The 18,017-nt window shown below is 44.4% G+C and overlaps 1 protein-coding gene across 1 annotated transcript in view; it reads right to left on the bottom strand.

Annotated features, from left to right (window-relative positions):
- Positions 1-2,529: 2,529 nt before the first annotated feature.
- Positions 2,530-18,017, bottom strand: part of LGR6 (leucine rich repeat containing G protein-coupled receptor 6) — a 142,091-nt gene continuing 126,603 nt past the window's right edge. Inside the window, exons 12-16 of the mRNA XM_083617385.1 lie at positions 16,975-17,046; positions 13,315-13,440; positions 11,844-12,004; positions 7,042-7,122; positions 2,530-6,228 (exon numbers count right to left, since the gene is read on the bottom strand). Of these exons, the coding sequence (XP_083473511.1) occupies positions 4,979-6,228; positions 7,042-7,122; positions 11,844-12,004; positions 13,315-13,440; positions 16,975-17,046 (1,690 nt within the window). The 3' untranslated portion in view covers positions 2,530-4,978. The remainder of the gene's footprint in view (positions 6,229-7,041; positions 7,123-11,843; positions 12,005-13,314; positions 13,441-16,974; positions 17,047-18,017) is intronic.

Raw genomic sequence — 18,017 nt, 5'->3', positions numbered from 1 at the left:
AAATACAATTTTATTCACAGGCAACAAAAATGCATCAAGCATTTCATCTACTTTCCCATTGCATCCCCACGTTGAATTAAAAATGGGTAAGTTTGTATTTTTTAAATAGTCATTTTGCAAGGTGTGTTTGAGGAAAAGTTGAGCACATGCCTATGGAGAAGACTGGATAGTGTCTTTATTAGAACTGGGATGTGAAGAAAATTGGACTGAAACTGTGTTTTGACTTTAATCCAAATTTTTCCAACTCTGAAAAGAAACCTAAGCATAACTCTTGTAAACAGATTATACAGTAGGTTTAAATATTGGTTCAGAACGTATTTTGGCAAAGGCCTACGCTAGCAAATTATCAGCCATACAATTTATTACATTTTGTCTTTGACAGAAGGCAGTTACTGCTACCTTCCAGCAGGAACTATATTGCCTATATGTCGATATTTGGGGTTTTCTTCCCCCAAAGTAATCCTCCTAGTGAGCAAACTGCCAAAACACTGGTAGAGGGGAAAACAATATTAGGCCATTTGAATGTATGGGAAACAGAGGTAATAAATTATTTTGGGTCACGATGGGGGTGTTAGAACATGGGAACACAAGACAAACCTGGATCAGACCAATGGCTCACCTAGTCCAGAATTCAGTTCCCCCAGTGGCCAGTCAGATGCCTACAGAAGCCTGCAAGCAGGGCATGAGCACAGCAACTGGGATTAAATTGTTAACTGGAATTAAAATTATTTTAGTGTAATCAGTTTTGCTGGGAATCTTCTACATTAAAGTGTGTGTATATGTGTGTGTACATGTATATACAAGCACACACACATAGATACACAGGCAGCAACTCATTTACGTGCATCCGATTGATGTGTGACCATGCACGCATCATGGCAACCCAGGCGGGCTTATGCATGCTTTGCCATCGCACGTGATGACCCAGAACATAGCCCCTGCGGAAATCAGGGGTTGCCTGTATATCACAAAATAGAATTCCAAAATTTATGTACAGGTGGCACAGTCTAAGATTTTAACACTCCAAAGAAACACTGAAGCAGATTTTTTTAAAAAAATGCCTCTTTGCACAATAAACATACATCATTCATTCAATATTCAGGGCAGCTGAAACAAAGCATTTATCACAGTTCAAAGTGAGTGTAGGGCAGGTTTAAATGAAAACCCCTTGTAATTTGCATCATTTTCCTAACACAATTTTAGAGATTAGGCGATTGCATCATATAATCAAAACTTAAGCTCAGAGAGGTGCATTTGCAAGTAAACATTCTCCATTGCAGTGCTATGATGGGGAGGAGATGGAATACTGTCCCTTGCACAGTTCCCTGAGTTTCCTCCTCCTCCCTCACTGCCACATACTCCACCTTTTAGTGCTGAGATGGGGTAGATGAGAAACACTGTCTCTGGGAAAGAATATCAGTTTTCATGATTAAAAAACTTTAATCCCTTTTCTCATGCTTTCATATGAAGAGGCTGTAAAAAATGCATCATGCCTAAATAGGGTATGTGTGTCAAGGTGTGTCTTCCACGCAAATAACTTTACTTTCTCAGACTTCGTGCCCCTACCTGACTGTTGCCCCAGCTGTGTCTCTTGCATAATTTTTTTTTTTGGTTCAATTGTGTGTTTTTTAAATAACAAAGTCAAATCTGACAAAATCCCAATTTAGCAACCAAACTTGCAGACCAAGCATACAATTGTATACACATCTAAATTTCCTCAACGTGTTCCAGATACAGAATTTGAGACCATCTGGACTGGTATAGAAATGTAGAGGTTCTCAGTATTTCATTATACTGTGTGTGTTTTTTCAAATGACTATGCTATTACTAAGATTTTTCAAAAATGGAAGGAACTCTGAAGAGCTTAGTTCACATTCCAATCCTTGTGGGTTAGCCAGCTATATTAATCTGCCTTAAAAACAACAACTTTGATGTACCGTTTTGTTCTTCAGCTATCTGAAGTCACAGGCTATCAAAATTGTGTATAAGCCTCTTTTAAAGCCGACTGTCACTGAAGTGGGAGTGTTCATTCATTCATCTCCTTGGGCCTTCCTATAAAGGCATGAAATGCAAGACCCAGATAAGATTTGGGGGTGAGGAGGGGTTTTCTTGAAGAGTTGATGTAATGCTTCAGCAGCTAGTTTGTCTTTGGTGCTGTCAAATCAGACTCCTTTATTAAAAGAGAGGCTTTCACTTTCTGTCTGAGATTATGTCTGTCTTGTCCGCCCCCCCCCCCCCATATTTCCCAAACCACACTTGCTGTGATGTTAGATAATGCTGGTACTTACTAGCATACAGACTGGAGCTCGTTCACCTTCATGCATGTCACTAGAGAACTCTTAAACCTGATGACTGGCAACTGAACACATGAACCAACTCAGCTGGAAAACATTGAGTTTATATCTGTGGCAATACATCTGTGATAAGATTATGCCTGGACACAAGCTGTCGCAAGGAATGAGCATGTAGGAACAAGCCTGAGGGTTTGTGGTTCCCTGACTAAGTCATAGAAACAAAATAAAGCATGGCTTTAAAATTAACAATTTTTTAATTTTCTACAAGGTCTTCCAGAGTGCTTTACACATCAATATACAAAAAAAAAAAAAAATGACACAAGGTCAAAAAGAGAGGGCAAATGGCTATATAGCTCTCTATATAAATATACACATAATATACAAACACGCTCATGCTAGCATCGTATGCCATCATATATGGCAATGTGTATATACAGTCAATAACAAACATGGTGTGTAAAGGCATTTAAATTGATACTTCCTGTGGTTGATTTTGGACGTATTGAAGGTACAAGTTGTAGGAATTTTGCACTTCTAAAAGTTGACTGAGCTGTGCTCAAACTTACACCCCCAAGGAGGACAATTCTTTCTGGGTATGGATGGTTAATACTAATTCTAGTTCTGGAGAAGCTGAGCAGCAAAAGGGCTTACCACTATATGTGTTGCATCTTTTTCTCTAGGCCATAATGAATCGTCCCAAGACATTTAAGCCAGCTTCCATTCATACACTGTTTAAGTAAGCCAAAGTAGCAAGTGGGGACTTCAAGAGTTCTGGAGTTCTACCCAACCAGAACACTGTAGTAACCAAAATTATTTCGGCAGAATCATCCTTAAGGGGATTGAAGGAAAAGGCACCTGGTGTGTTTGTAACATTTTTCCACATCCTTCTCTGTGTTTCAGTGTACATTTCTCTCCTGAAAATATTAAGAACTTTCCTAAAAGCAGAACTACATATGTAGTCTAGACTATATGCTTGATAGTGTGCTCTGCAAGGTATTAAAATGCTAGCAATAAAATCCCCTACGACAGGAATTTTTTCCTACCTCCCTTGACAAGTTATTAGTTGATAACTATGCCTTCTCAGAAAAAAGAGGGAAAAAACCAGTCTGGAAATTAACCTGGACAATTCCAGCAAGCTGTAGCTGTTAAACAGTTGGGATAATTTCTGTATCTTGCTCTTTCTAGAAGCATCCATCAAGATCCATCAAGCAGCAAGTTACATCTTAACCTCCTAGTGGCTTCAATTAAGGTTTGTTCCTGTGCCAATCAAGATTTAGTCCTGTGTCACTGTTTCCCATCTGTCAGTAGGACTATAGCTCTTACTGAGAGAATAGGTACTTTTAGGTGGAAAAGCAAGAGATGTGAGTTTGCTTTCATGATTTCTATATGTAAGTTGCAAAGAAGGCGAGAGGATAATTGAAGGCTAAATTGCAGAACCAGAGCAATACAACTGGATTCTGGAATCTGTAAATGGTTGGGCTTTAGCTGCAGTTGCCCTTTGTCAGGCTTGGCTTAGAGGGCAAGAAGACTTTTTTATGTTGGGGATTTCTGGCTTATGGTGAATATATCTGGGCCTTAAATTTCTTCTCTTCAGTCTTTCACTGTCCTCAAGTCTTCTTCCTTTCAACACCAGCAGTTTTTTAAAAAATGAGGGGGCGCTACAAGGTAGAATATCTATCCATTATGTGCTCATTGGGATGAGTTTACATGAGTTCCAAAAGATTATGGAAACACACCAAATTCATTACACTGCATTTTAGCTCATGTTTTGCATTTATGGGCTTCAGTGAGACCAGGACCAGGAACAAGCAGCTCATTCTACCCTAAATGGTGAACCTAAAATGTGGCATGGTTTGACATGGCACAACCTTGGTGAGATCTAATCCTGACTTTGTCATTGCCCTGGGATTCTCACTTCATTTTTAGGTGCCTTAGAAGTAAATTTTAGACATCTGCAGCCTGGATAGGTGCATCATTCCTAAAAAAGAGAGACCAGGATAAATGAAACTGAAGCATCCCAAGTTAAAGAATAGTATGTTACCTTCAGCTTCTCTTCTGCATTTGTAGAACAGAACTGATAGCACACCTCATTACGGAGAATGAAGAGGAAAGACTGTGGTGACAATTCAGATGTTCAGCTGGTGCTGGGCTATCTACCCTGGCAGGCATTGTCATGTCTATATAGCAGCTCAGTAACTGCCTTATTTGTCATCTGTGATCGTTCTAAGGCAAGGTTCATTCTGCTCTGTTGCCATCTGTTGTCAGCTCCACACAATTTATAAGGAGCAGGACCAGATGTATCCTGGGAAGCTGCATCATAGTTGGTTAGCAGTTTCTCGTTTTGCTACATTTTGGTTTGCTTAGGTAATAGCCTGCTTTTGTGTATCAGAAGATTTTAACTCAATGGTCCCCTGGTCGTCCCCCCACCCCTTGAAGGACCCACACTGCCTTACACACTGGTGTGGCAAGAGAGCAGAAGACAATGCTCCAGTAAGCTAGGATACATGGAGTTGGCAGCACCTTGCAGGCTCTCAAGGCCTCCCCCCCCCCAGAAGAAGCAATAAACTGTGCCACCCTTTCCCCAGAACAGCCATTGTCCAAAGCTGTTGGTGGCTACAGGTGGGCTCTTGCATAGGCTTTTCACAGAGCGAATGTGTACCGGGTCTGGGAGGCTGAACGACTGTTTATAAGTGAGACGTGAAGGCTGGTGCAGGCGGTGTGGAAAACAAGGCAATCCTAAGGCTGCTCCTTGCCGGGTCTCTGCTTTCCGATGCGATGAGCAACTCATCATCAGCAAGGTAGGACAGGTGAGTGGAGAAGCCACTGTCGTGTCCTCCGGCACCTGCCTTTTGCTGGTGTGGGATGAGAGTCACTGATGGGTAGCTGTAGGCATCTAGTACCGACGAGCACCTAGGAGGCACTCTGAAGATGTCTGGTGCCTCAAATATATGATCCATGTCAGAGAAAGCAACCAGGGCCTGGGTAGAGTCATACGAGCTCTTCTCTGTGTCCTCTGACACGTAGGACTGGGCACAGCTCTCCCGGGCCTGGCTCTTCTGCCTCAGGAGCCGTAGGTCATCTCTGAAGTGTGGGTTAAACAGCAGGTAGAGCAGGGGGTTCAGGCAGGCTGGCAGAGGAAGCACCACCAGCAGCACAGACTTGATGACTTCGGGGGTAATGAGGAAGAGGCTGAGCATGGAAGAGAAGGTCAGGAAGGCCACGGGGCAATAGAGAAGGCAGTTGGTGAAAATGAGCCAAGCCACATGCTTGATCATAGCACAGTCCCAGACAGAGTCAAACTCTCCTTTCAGCAGGTTGCAATAGAGGCGGATGTATGTTCCAGTGATAATGAGGAAGCAGAGGGTGTTGACCAGTACCAGGGCCACCATGAACCCCAACATGGAAGGTTTCCCATCCAGGAGTGGGTAGGGTAGGCAGAGGGGGGATGCCCCGTACTCCCCGACAGAGAAGAGCGGCAGTGCTGCAGCCACTGAAGACAGCGCCAGGCAACTCAGCGCACCTGCCTTGACGGTGCCGAAAGTCGGCACCTTCCCATAGGTCCGCATGCATGACACCGAGAGACTGCACTGCACGGCGGCCAGGGTCAGCAGAAGGATGGAAGCCTCCGAAGCAAACACCGACAGGAAGCCCGTCACCTGGCACCCTGCACCCGTCTCCCACCGGGCCCCGTATTTCGCAAAGTGACCAAAGGTGATGGCGTCCACGAAGGCCAGGATGGCGCAGTACGTGCCCGTCAGCATGTTGGCTCCAGCAATGGCACCAATGACAAACTTGACGGGGGACAGATAGCTGGGCGAAGCAAAGACAACCGCCATGACCAGCCCATTGCACAGCATGGAGACCAGCGTGATCAGCCAGACACCCAGGCGGATGACCCAGCTTTCAAACAGGTGATCGCAGGGCTTGAAGGGGCCTGGAAGAAAAGAAGGAATGAGCCACATTACAAACTGGATGCTGCAGCAGAGCAGCTGGCACAAGGCACTGCTGAGTACAGGATTGTGGCTCCGTAGTACAGCATCCGCTTTGCATGCAGAAGGTCCCAAGTTCAATCCCTGACGTCTCCTGTCAGTGTAGAAACTACTGAGCTAGGTGGACTATTGGTTTGACTCTGTATAAGGCAGCTTCTTAGGACATTTGACCATTTTGCTCCACTTATACTTATATCTGATGAAGCAACAGGCACTTACTGAACAAGCAAGCAGAGGCTGAGGGACATCATGGCTACAATTCAAGGAGGCTCAGTGCAGAAGGCAGGTCTTGTACATGCAGCTCTACAGCTTTAAAACCACTTGCCGCAACCAGGGTTTTGGAGCAGAACGTTCGCAGAACAAAATGCTTCTTTTTCATTCTGATTCTGCTTATGGAGCTGGTGGGGTGGGGCAAAGAGCTAGATGGGGCATGGAAGACTGCCCCAGGCTACAACAGTCCTGCTCACCCCCTCCTGAGATTTCACAAACATTGACATCCACTTTCTTTGTGGCATTAAAGGCTAGAAAAATAGCTTTTCAAAAAGGGGGATTACAAATTTGCCGAATTCTTCACCCACTCCCAATTCCATGCTTGCATAATTCAACCACAAAAGAACACAATTCTGAATGGAGCGATGTATGTAACACTCATCTGTTGCCACCACAGAAATAGTATTTGCTGGCTTCCCTTGCAACACGTATAGCAACCATCCTTTTATTTAAAGATTTAAGCACTGTGCTTCACAACTACTTCTTACCAGGGCTTGGGGTACACTGGATGTTGGGGTGCAGCTTTGAATCCTCAAGTTCCAGCTGGAAATCATCCATATCCAGGTCATCTGGAAAGTCATACAGAAAGAAAGACCAACATCACAGGGGTGTTAATGCTTAGCTTTGCATTGTGAGCCAGACCTGTAGCTTGTTTTCATAAAGTCACGGCTGTTAAAATGGAAAGAGAGCCATCTTTGTTATACATTCCTATGTTTCTTAATCTCATAACTGGAACAATAAACTTCAGGAACATGATGATTTATGACTTACACGACGAGGAGGAAAAAGGTGGGGTAAACAACAACAACAACAACAACAACATCCTATTCAAAACCAAAAAGTCAACCCTTAATTTTGAGCCTGCTCAATCAGGTAAATGGCTGATCAAGTCCAGCATCCTGTTCTCATGGTGGCCAACAAAATGTTGGGTAAAGATTCCTGCACTGCAGGGGGGTTGGACTAGATGACCCTCATGGTACCTTCCAGCTCTACAGTTCTGTGATTTTATGTAGGAAACCCACAAGCAGGACGCAAGCACAAGAACATTCTCACTCCCTGTTATACATAGGGTAGGGCAGAAACACAAGTTACACCTGGAGAAAACTGAATTTGACATATTAAAAATGAGGGGGGGGGGAATTCCACAAAGTTTATCAAATGTTACTAAAGAAGCCTTTTCAAGGAACCTTTTCAAGGAAGGCAAGTCTATTTGGAGAACTGAAACAAAGTATGTAACACAGGTCTGGATGAGGTGTTGAGGTGTGAGGGGTTTTTTTTTGTTTTTTAAAGTGAGGAATTAACTTTTTTGGTGGCTGCATGTTATAAAGGCAACTGTGTTGGACAGCCATGCAATGGCATCAGACACAGTCAAAGAGTAGAAGGGCAGGACAGTACATGTTGGTTCTGTAAAGAGAGAAAACGGGAGCTCTAGCATATGTAGTGGAAATTCCCAAAACCAGAACAGAAAAAGTTTGGTCTATGGAGGCTGGTGTCATTAACAAACATTTCCCAAAGTTTCCTTTAACTGGTCTACTGAATTCTGTGAAGCATAGCGTTCCAGAAAATTGTCGGGCACAAATACTACATATACTTACTTTGGCCAGAATTTTATTTGCTAGACTTCTGAAGGAAAGCCAAAAGCCAGGTCGATTACGGTTATAGGAGCAATTAGCAGTTATTAAATTAACAGTGACGATGAAAAATCATGAGAGCTCTAAAGAGGATTTGAGTAGTCCAAACCCAGTGGTCCATCCCGTTAAGAGACACAGAAATAAATATTTTTATATAGATAAATAAGTTTCAGGAATGGGAATTGATTGCACACTGTTACAGAATACAAACTTGTATTTCTGATAAGGTAATGTGTTTTGCTCTTTTCTATAATAAGCATCATGGGGTACTGTCGTTATATGTGATTTTATAATTTACTGTGGTTTCTTTTTTTTTTTAAAGAATCTACCAAAATGGTTGTACTTGGCTGAGCATTAAAGGGAATTTTCCATAGCTTAAATACGAATGTCTGTTATCTCAGCGAGAGCATAGGTATGCTGCCTCCTCTAACACTTCTAGGAGCCAGCTGAAATGTCCGGGTTTTGCCTAGTGCCTGATATGAACTGTCCTGGACCCTGCAGTCATTATCTGAAGCCTTTTCTCATGTGTTTCTTACATGAGAGGTCCAGAGGGTGGCAACACAAGAACAGGCCTTTTCTGGGGTGGCTCCCCCTTTGTGGAATGCCCTCCCCAGGGCAAAAACGTTTCTCTTTCACCAGGCTGATTAACATTCTATGTCCTCTTAAATGTGTTTGTGGGAGGGGGTAATTGGTTGGTTTTTATTCTTGTTTTTATTATGTATTTTGTGTTCTCATTTTGTATTTCTATGTTGTGAACCACCCTGTGATCTTTGGATGAAGGGCTGAATACAAATTTTAATCATCATCATCATCATCATCAAATAGTATCTCCTAAGGCCACATCCCCTCCCTAGCCTTGCCCCTCACTGATTCTGTTTTGTACCCTCCTTGGGTACTTTTGCCTGGCTGGAAAGTGTCCTTGCACTCTGGTATTGTCTTCTGCTTCCCTGGCTGAAAAAGTTTCCCCACTCCTGAGTAGTTGCTCTGTTGGCTATTAACGTGTTTAGCTCTGTTTTGCAGATTTCTTTTTGTGTGTAACACAATCTCTTTCTTTAAATTCTCCAGGCCTTTGGATATGGATATTGAGCAGCTCTATATTATTAGTGCACCACTGCTGGAAACGTTTACCAAGGTAAATGTTTTAAATAGGGTTTTGAATGGGCAGCACTAGGCACTGAGAGAGAGCTCTGAAGAAATGTCCTTTAATGGAGGCTTGCCACTTCCGCCCCCCACCCCAAGAGAAACCCTGCGTTTTTCACAGATGCAGGAATTCTATAAGGACAGTTTTTCTCATCATGGGACAAAGCAATTGCCACGAGCCCCACAATATGGCCAGGATCTGGCCCAGACTGGCAGGCTCTAATGCAGGAGGAAGAGGAAGAAAAAATGGCAAGGTGGGACTGAATGGTGGGAACCTCAGTTAGAGGAAGGAGGATATCTTCACCCCAACTTGAGCTACTTCAGAAAGGGGAGTAGGGATACCCGCTCTCTTCCTGAACTTCCTGTGGAGCAAAGAGCCTCAATGGAGCTGGGAAGGGCTCTGAGCAGCTGAGGGCTGGGGAGGCAGAACAGGAGGGGACAGTCTTGTCACATCAAACCAGGTGCCACCCCTGCCATCTTAACATTCCTGCAAGGCAACCTAGTCTTATGACTGAGCATGCCATGCCTTGCCTTGAAAAGCATGGCGTGCAGGGTGTGGAAACTTGTTGGGACATCTTTGTTGCTCCATTCTGTTCCAAACTTCTTGCCCTGCCCCTGAACTCCTGAGTTGGGACTCCTGAGCCCTGTGTCTGCTGCTGAGCCTACACTGTTACTTGCCTGAATAAAGATCTCTTTCTTCCCTACATGTAAGATCCTCTGCATGTATGTTTTAGGGTGAAAGCCTGGACAGCAATGGAGAAAGCTGCCCCTGTAGAATTTCTGCCTGTCAGATAGCTGTTAAAGACAGAGAGCCTTTGTTGGGGGGGGGGATATGACAACAAATGTAGTATTAAGTATTTCTCTCTTCTGTAAGCTTTTTTCATGCCTTGAATAGTCACACACATGGACAGAATGGAATTTATGACGAATATTTCCCTAAGGAACTTTGGTTGAATGGCTGTGAGGTGTACAGCACATCACTGATGCCTCCTCATTGCAGAAAGCCCAGTTCCATCCCAGCTAGGCTAGGAATATGCTGGCACCTGTAAGAGTAAGACCTGTTGCCCAGCAGTCTAGACAGCTGAGTCTCTGCTGTGTATTTTACTGGAGGTGTCAAGAACATGATTTGGGCAAACTTCAAAAAAGTGCATATTCTTTCCCACAAACATCCTGCCATCCAAACAGCTGGTTGTACAAAGGAACCACACAGAGCTTCCATTGAACTTGCAGGGAAAACCCTGCTCTCTGCACTGCTGGATGCAAGGCCAAGCCCAGGAGCATAACAGTATAAAAGGTACGCAGGGACCATTCCTTGTGGCAATTTGAACCCACTATGTGGATTCCACAGTAGAGTACCTCCTCTACTGTGACTGATGCAAACCTTTTCCAGGAAGAGCCACGAGCAAAACAGTCCACTCAAGCATTGCCATCCCCCCGCCTCCCAGGAATCAGATTGTGGGTGACCAACCAACCAGCTATTCAAAATATACTTTGTAAGTAATGAAGCAACTTTCTCCAAGTTCTTCTCTTTGAAAGAGAAGGTGGCAGAAGGTAGGGTACAACCCTGAGAGTATCTTTGTGAGTTGTAGAAAATCTACCTTCCATGGAATTTTTTTTTCTTTCTAAAAGGGAAGAAATGCACACCCAGGATTCCCACAAAAAGATAAATGCTTATCAGCTCCCTGACTGCAGTGAAGTGTAAAAAAGGAGCATGAATAATAAGAAAAATAAGTGTCTGGTACTACTTATTAATGAACAGAAAACTCAAGCTTAAATATGAATTCTATTAAAAAAATAGACAGCACCAACCAGGCTGTGATGGTAACTGCAGACTGCAGGTGGTGGCCTGCCCCATACAAGCTGGAGCCCTGCCTTACAAAATGTGAGAAGGGTATCCTTGACTTTTCCAGAACTGCAGCAACAAGGCTGTTATAATATAGGCCAGGAGCTGTCTCAGAAGGATCAAGAGATGACGAGTCTCCTCTCCCCATGGTAGACTGTGTCGAATGTATTTCTCATTTCAACTCAAGTCTCTCGGTCTCGTCAGTGTGTGTGGGCCATGTGTTTATACAATCATGTCATGCAGCAAACAAACAATCTAAGCTGTGGTTTGGGAATCCGTGTATTTCCACCAATGCTTTCTGCATGTGACTTGCAGTCACAGAGAATTCCCCCTGCTAGGAAAGATTCAGCCAAGTGAGCAGCAGACCCCCTCAATGCAACAGCCACAACGATTAAGCTGGCCCACTTTGATCCCTACTGCACAGAATTCCCCCTGAAATACACCCCAGTCTTCCTTTCTGTTCCTTGCACTTGAGAAGCTGCAGTTGCCAGTTCAGAGTGATCAAAATATTAAGGTAACCAGGAAAGTGCACAGTTTGCTCCAACACAATGAGAGCACAAGCCTGCTTTCCTTCTTAGCGACTGCACTCCTCCCCCCCCCCAGCTTAACTTCTGATTTAACAAACTCAGGTTGCAAGCAGAAGTTAGACTGTGACCCAGAAATCGGTCTTACTCACAGTGATTATCAGTATGGCCTGTAAGCAGTCCCAAGGTCCTCTTGTGGCCATCCTCATCCTCAGGACTCATATCCTCAGAATCCCATTGACTAGACATTTTGAAGAAATTGCTGCAGGCTCCATACGCACAGCACTGGTAGGCATAGGGCACTTCCAGGACCCTGGAGAGAAGAATACAGAGCTACTAGTTACTTGAAGGAGCTTGGAGGACTGTAGTTCTGTGAGTGGGGCTAGGGATTCCTGGAAGAGACCTTTCACCACACTTTAATTATGAGTACTATATGGGAGAAGCCAATATACAGGTATAGAACAAGCACATACACGGTCCCAGATGTTTATTTAGGTGGTCTCCCAATATTTGTGCTCCTCTGGTATTTCCTTCTTCCTGCCCCATGTTCCTGTCTCTTCCTGCAAACACAAAGGTCTATCCATTTTTTTAAGGCTGCAACTATATCAGCTGTCTGCATCTTAATGGTTGATTTAATGACTAATACTCAGTGCCTTCTTTCCATAAACTTGGTAGAGCCTGAGTACAATACTGAGCACTCAAGAGTCTCTGATAATGTTTCGAATCCAAGCAATGTTGTGATCCATATACAGTTGTGCCTCGGAAGTCGAATGCCTTGCGAGTTGAACGTTTTGGCTCCCGAAGGCTGCAAACCTGGAACTGAGTGTTGCAGTTTGCGAATGTTCTTTGGAACCCAAATGTCCGACATGGGTTCTGCGGCTTCCGATTGGCTGCAGGAGCTTCCTGCGGCCAATTGGAAGCCTCACCTTGGTTTCTGAACGTTTTGGAAGTCAAACGGACTTCCGGAACGGATTCCTTTCGACTTCCGAGGTACGACTGTACTGCAAAGGCACTGAACTGGGGACAGAGTGCCACAGACTCCCCATTCACATACTGTAAATGCTAACGGTTGTATTTAGCTAAGTCCACCTCAGAACGAACGTGTTGAAATTAAGTTAGTCATGTCCATTAGCTTAAGTGGTTCTACTCTGAGCAGGACCAGTGCTGAACACCACATGTTGCTGGCACTTCTGCCATTGTTTTCTGAACATTACCGAGTATTGTCTTAGCTTCTTACTAATCCCTCCAGGCAGCTCATTAATCCACAGCAGACAAGACACGGCCACACAAACAGCATTTACTGTGGGAAGGCTGGATGTCATTAACTGAGGTTGGCTTTTGCAAAGGTTTTCCGCTCTGCTGAGCCCCAGGCGTGAGCCCCCTGCTTCCAAGGTCTCTGCTTGTGTGTGAGCTTGGATGATGCCAGCGACAAGACGTTCAGTGGCTCATCGATTTCTCAAGGCAGCAATGGATTCAGAGTGTGAGCAGGAAGTCACGCTTGCTCATACCTCTGGCCGAAGAGCATTCACGGAAACGTCTAGTAAACACGGATAGCGGAAGGCAGATCAAAGCAAATAAACGAAGTCCAATCATACAGAGCCAGAAATCGGAAACAAAGCTCACCTCATTTTGGGAAAGCTCTCTTTGGTGAAGGATTCAGACAGTGCAGGGTTGCCTTTAAGTTTCAGATGCGTCAGTCCACTCAATCCAGCCAAGGGCAGCGTAACCAGCTGATTGTCAGTCAAATCTCTATTGGAGAAAAAGACACTGTGGGTGGGAGGGCGGGCGGGCGGGGGGGGGGGCAGTGGTGTAGGTTAGTGAGAAGTGCGATGGGCCCTAGAGATGAGCTTCAGGATATTTAGAATTTATATCATTACTGTTTTAATGAGGATTTTTTAAAACTTAAAAAAAGGTTGGTTTATTTAAAGGATTTATAATCCAATTTCTGAGAGCCACATCTTTTTAAATATATTTTCGTTAAACCATCCTGATAGTCCCTTGGGTGAGTTGTTGGGATATTGTTAAAACTCAATAGATCATGTTACATAAACAAATTAATGAAAAGAACGCAACAGGCAGGTGCTTTTTCCACACCTTTGTTCAGGTTAAGTTGTTACGAATTGGCATGTATTTGGCTGCTTGGAGAAAAGACACAGCGTGCGTTTACACTCTGATGCCAAACACCAACTCACATTACATGGGAAAGTATTCATCTTGCAGCAGAATGTGGCAGCAGAGCCCCAAAAAGAAAGAACCAAGAATGCTGCATTTCTCTACAGTAAAAATAGCAACCACTGACCAAAACATGCATCTTTAAGGCAGCAACTATTCACAGGAACAGGAAAACTTGTGCTCATCACATAATCCTTGGTAAATAATCTAACGTTTAGGAGATGTATTTGCTTTAAATAGATCTCTTTCCATCAAAAATAGATGTTACCAGTAAGAAAATATATAGTGCTTTAAAGCACTCCATACATAGCGGCTGCATGACATGTCAAACTGAATCATGGTTTAGTGCTACACGGACAAGGCTCCTTGTAGGTTTCAAGCCAGTTTCATGACTCATGGTTTCAACTTGCCTTATTTATCAGCTAGCAATTATGCAACAACTGTTGGTCATTCACAACGAACCCCTGTTTGTATGTGACATGAAGCCAAGGAAAATAAGCATCTACACATAGTGAATCTTGGTGGCTTCTCGTTCCTCTGTGATATTCAATCTATAACCTTCTCACTAGTCTTGTTTATTTTACCTATTTATTTTCTAACATTTATAAGCCCACTTTTCTTCCATCATGGAACCCAAGGAAGCATACACATGGTTCCTATAAGGTCTCCCAACGAGAAACTGACCAAACAGAGATCCTGGAAGGTGTGGGCCTCTTTTGCTCTCCGTAGTAGCATTTTGTATTTTCACCAGAGAAATGTTGGAGGGTATGGTGCAGTGTACGACTAGGAACAGGGAGACCAAAGGTAAAGAACCACTGCTTTGCTAATCAAGTTAACTGGTGACCTCAAAGAGTGGCTGTGATGCTATAATAGGAAAGGGTATGATCTTTTATAGTACCCTGAGCTACCTGGGAAGAAGGATGGTACAAGAGTGTAATAAAATATGTAAATAGCATTATTATACTATACATTCTTCCCAGGCTAGCCAGCAAGTAGCTTTAATACATGATTCACCCACTGAGGATGTATGAGGGGAAGCTATTCTGCTGAATGGCAGAAAGATTCCAAGTATAGGTTGAATTATCACTAAGGGAAGAGAGGCCAACGAAGTTCACTATGTGTAGCTGATTGTTTCTCAGTATAGTTGCTCTGTTAGCTTCGCCGGCAAAAGACACGATCACTTTTATCTTTTCCACACAATAAAAAAGCGAGGCTTTTCTCCAAAATGCCAGACGAATAGCCTCAGGCCCACAGACAGATTTCATGCACTCCTTTTTGTCCCACACGTTGCAATATAATAGTGCGGTGAGACATTTATATCACATCAGCATAGTGATCAGATATGCCTTTGTAGCCCATTTATCCCTGCAGGCCAGTGGCTCAAGCAGTTTGTGTCTACCCTGGCCCCACACTTGCCAACTGCAATGACTGTGGGACCAGTGTGAATTGTGTTCTCAGCACAACAGAGTTCCAGGAGTCAGCAGAGGCGTGCCCCATGAGAAAAGTACCTACTTTCCCCAGGAACGCTTCCTGTACTTCTGCTTATGCACAGACATGTGAAAATAAGACCATGGGAAGATGCAGTGCCAAAGAAGCACACGTACACCTGGCCCATCACTTTAGCAATCCTGCTTTGTGGTTCTTCCGTAGCAGTTCATAGAATGATAGCGTTGTAAAGGACCCAAGGGTCATCTAGTCCAAACCCCTGCAATGCAGGAATCTCAACACACAGCCCCCACCATCCTATTTGAAATCATATAGGACCCTGCTTAGCTTTGCAAATGTGCTAGCAGCTTTATTGCAGCAGCACTAGATGCTCAGTTGCTCTTTTGTTAATAGCAGGTAAAGGTAAAGGTGAAGGGACCCCTGACCACTAGGTCCAGTAGTGACCGACTCTGGAGTTGTGGCGCTCATCTTGCTTTACTGCCTGAGGGAGCCGGCGTACAGCTACCGGGTCATGTGGCCAGCATGACTAAGCCGCTTCTGGTGAACCAGAGCAGTGCACGGAAACGCCATTTACCTTCCCGCTGAAGCGGTACCTATTTATCTACTTGCACTTTGACGTGCTTTCAAACTGCTAGGTTGGCAGGAGCAGGGACCAAGCAATGGGAGCTCACCCTGTCACAGGGATTGGCCCCAAATCCACCCCCTACTCTCAAGTATTCTGTAAGGACACTGACGCTTTTCCTAGCTTCCACATGCCCAAGCGGTATCCAAGAGTCCATACCTGGATCCTCAAACAATGAAGTCCAGCAGCCTGCTGTCCCTATGCATGCTATTTAGACTTACTTTGGACAAATGTCCATCGGTGGAATTCAATACCATGCTCTTCCAATTGCTCCATCTGGCATTCTCGTTTGCTAGATGGAACTACCCCCCTTTCAGGGGACATATGAAGGTGTGTGGGGAGGAGAGGAAGGGAAAGCCTCATTTTTCAGCAGCAGTCCATGCGCAGGACTTCCGCTGCTGGGGCTGGTTAGGTAAATCCCACCCCATTATCCCTAGAAATTAGGGAACTAGGCTTTTGTACCCTGTACTGTTAGCCTGCCACTTTTAAGGGGATCTGCCAGCAATACGTTTCTTTTCTTTTCACCTGATTTTCCCTTGAAAATAAGCACATGGTTTGAGTCCAGTAACAGAACATGCTGTATGGGTTATTTCAGCTAAACTCTGTTCTATAATAGAACCAACCCTTGGCATTTAATGGTATATTATTGTTTAAATGAGAGGGGACAGTGGAGCCAAGAAAGGCCTGTGGGATGTTGAAGCTCCTCAATAATTCCAGAATTTTCACTGCTTGGCAGAACTAAGGACTTTCACTTGCCTGGTGTTAAAAATATTATAATAAAGTGATAGCACTTTTACCCTTTTAATTTAGACATTGAAAATGGATAAGCAATCAGGTTTTGGTCAGGTGAAAAGCATATTTATCTGTGTGTAAAAGGAGATTAACTTCTACAGCACCTCAGTTTGGGGTATTTCATTTTTGACACAATGCATACCTTTGACATAATGCCTACCTCTCTTACTGCCCTGGCCTGCTTTGGAAGGGAGGGTGGCATATAAATTTAACTTAAACAACAGTAATTTATCCCTGCCACTGTAACTTACAGCTTGATGAGAGAGCGGAGGGTCACAAAGGCATCTGTGTGGATAGACTGAATGGAATTCCAGCTCAGGTCTCTGCAAGGCAAAAGTACATGCAGGGATGGAGAAAGTATGCTGAAGAGTCTATAAGTCAGGGGTGGGGAACTGCTAGGGTTGCCACCTTTGGTTGGGCAAAATAAAGGAAAGGTCGGGGGGTGTTGTGGGGCTAAAAATGACTTTACCTAGTGCAGAAATGACTTCAAAGCAATCCATGACAATGACATACAGGGTTTACAGCGGTTTATTCTGTGACCCACCCTCTGGCTGTGCAAAAACCCTCTGTCTAACTCTTTCTCCCTGCTCCACCCCACCCTCTGCCTGTGTCCTGCGATAACTATTGCTCTCACCCTTGGCTCTCCTCCTGGTGAACCTACCCTTTGCCTGCACAAATACCTGGTCAGGCTCTCACTCTCCTCCTCCCACCGGACCCACCCTCTGCCAGCACAGTTTGAGGATGAGGAAGAGAATAAGCTTGAACACATGAAAAAACTCATCCCACTGGAAGCCCAAGCAGGAAAAAAAGGATAACCACATTTTTCTAGGGACGGGTAGCAACCATCCCATGGGTTGGATCTGGCACCTGGGGCTTCCCCATCCAGCTTGCAGCACCTCCCGGCCCCCTTCTCTCTCTGCAATTAGGCTTCAAAAAGCCTTCTAGTAGATCCAGTAGAAAGCTTCTTTTAAACATGATAGCAGCGCAGGAGGGCATTTTCGGGAAAAGGTTGTGCCTGGGGAAGGGAGGGTTGATCCTGTCCTTTCTGTGCACTGTGACCTCCCCACCCACCAAAGGGTGGTGGTGGAATTATTATGTGTGAATTTAGTATGAGTATGGTGTGGATTGTTATTTCAGCAGAACCTCAGAAGTATGGGCCTTAGGAATACAAGCTGGCTGGTCACACAACGGGGCTCTTGCATATAGCTTCTGAAAGATCCATGGAGGATATGAGGGGCTGTTGTCCTCTAGCTTCAACAGGGAGAGCTGTGTAAGGAACAGCCTGAGCAGAAAG

This window comes from Podarcis filfolensis, assembly GCF_964270895.1.
Source record: "Podarcis filfolensis genome assembly, chromosome: 6".
NCBI classification, from domain to species: Eukaryota; Metazoa; Chordata; class Lepidosauria; order Squamata; family Lacertidae; genus Podarcis; species Podarcis filfolensis.
Note: the sequence above shows the minus strand (reverse complement) of the source record. Positions and strands in the feature narration are given on the sequence as shown.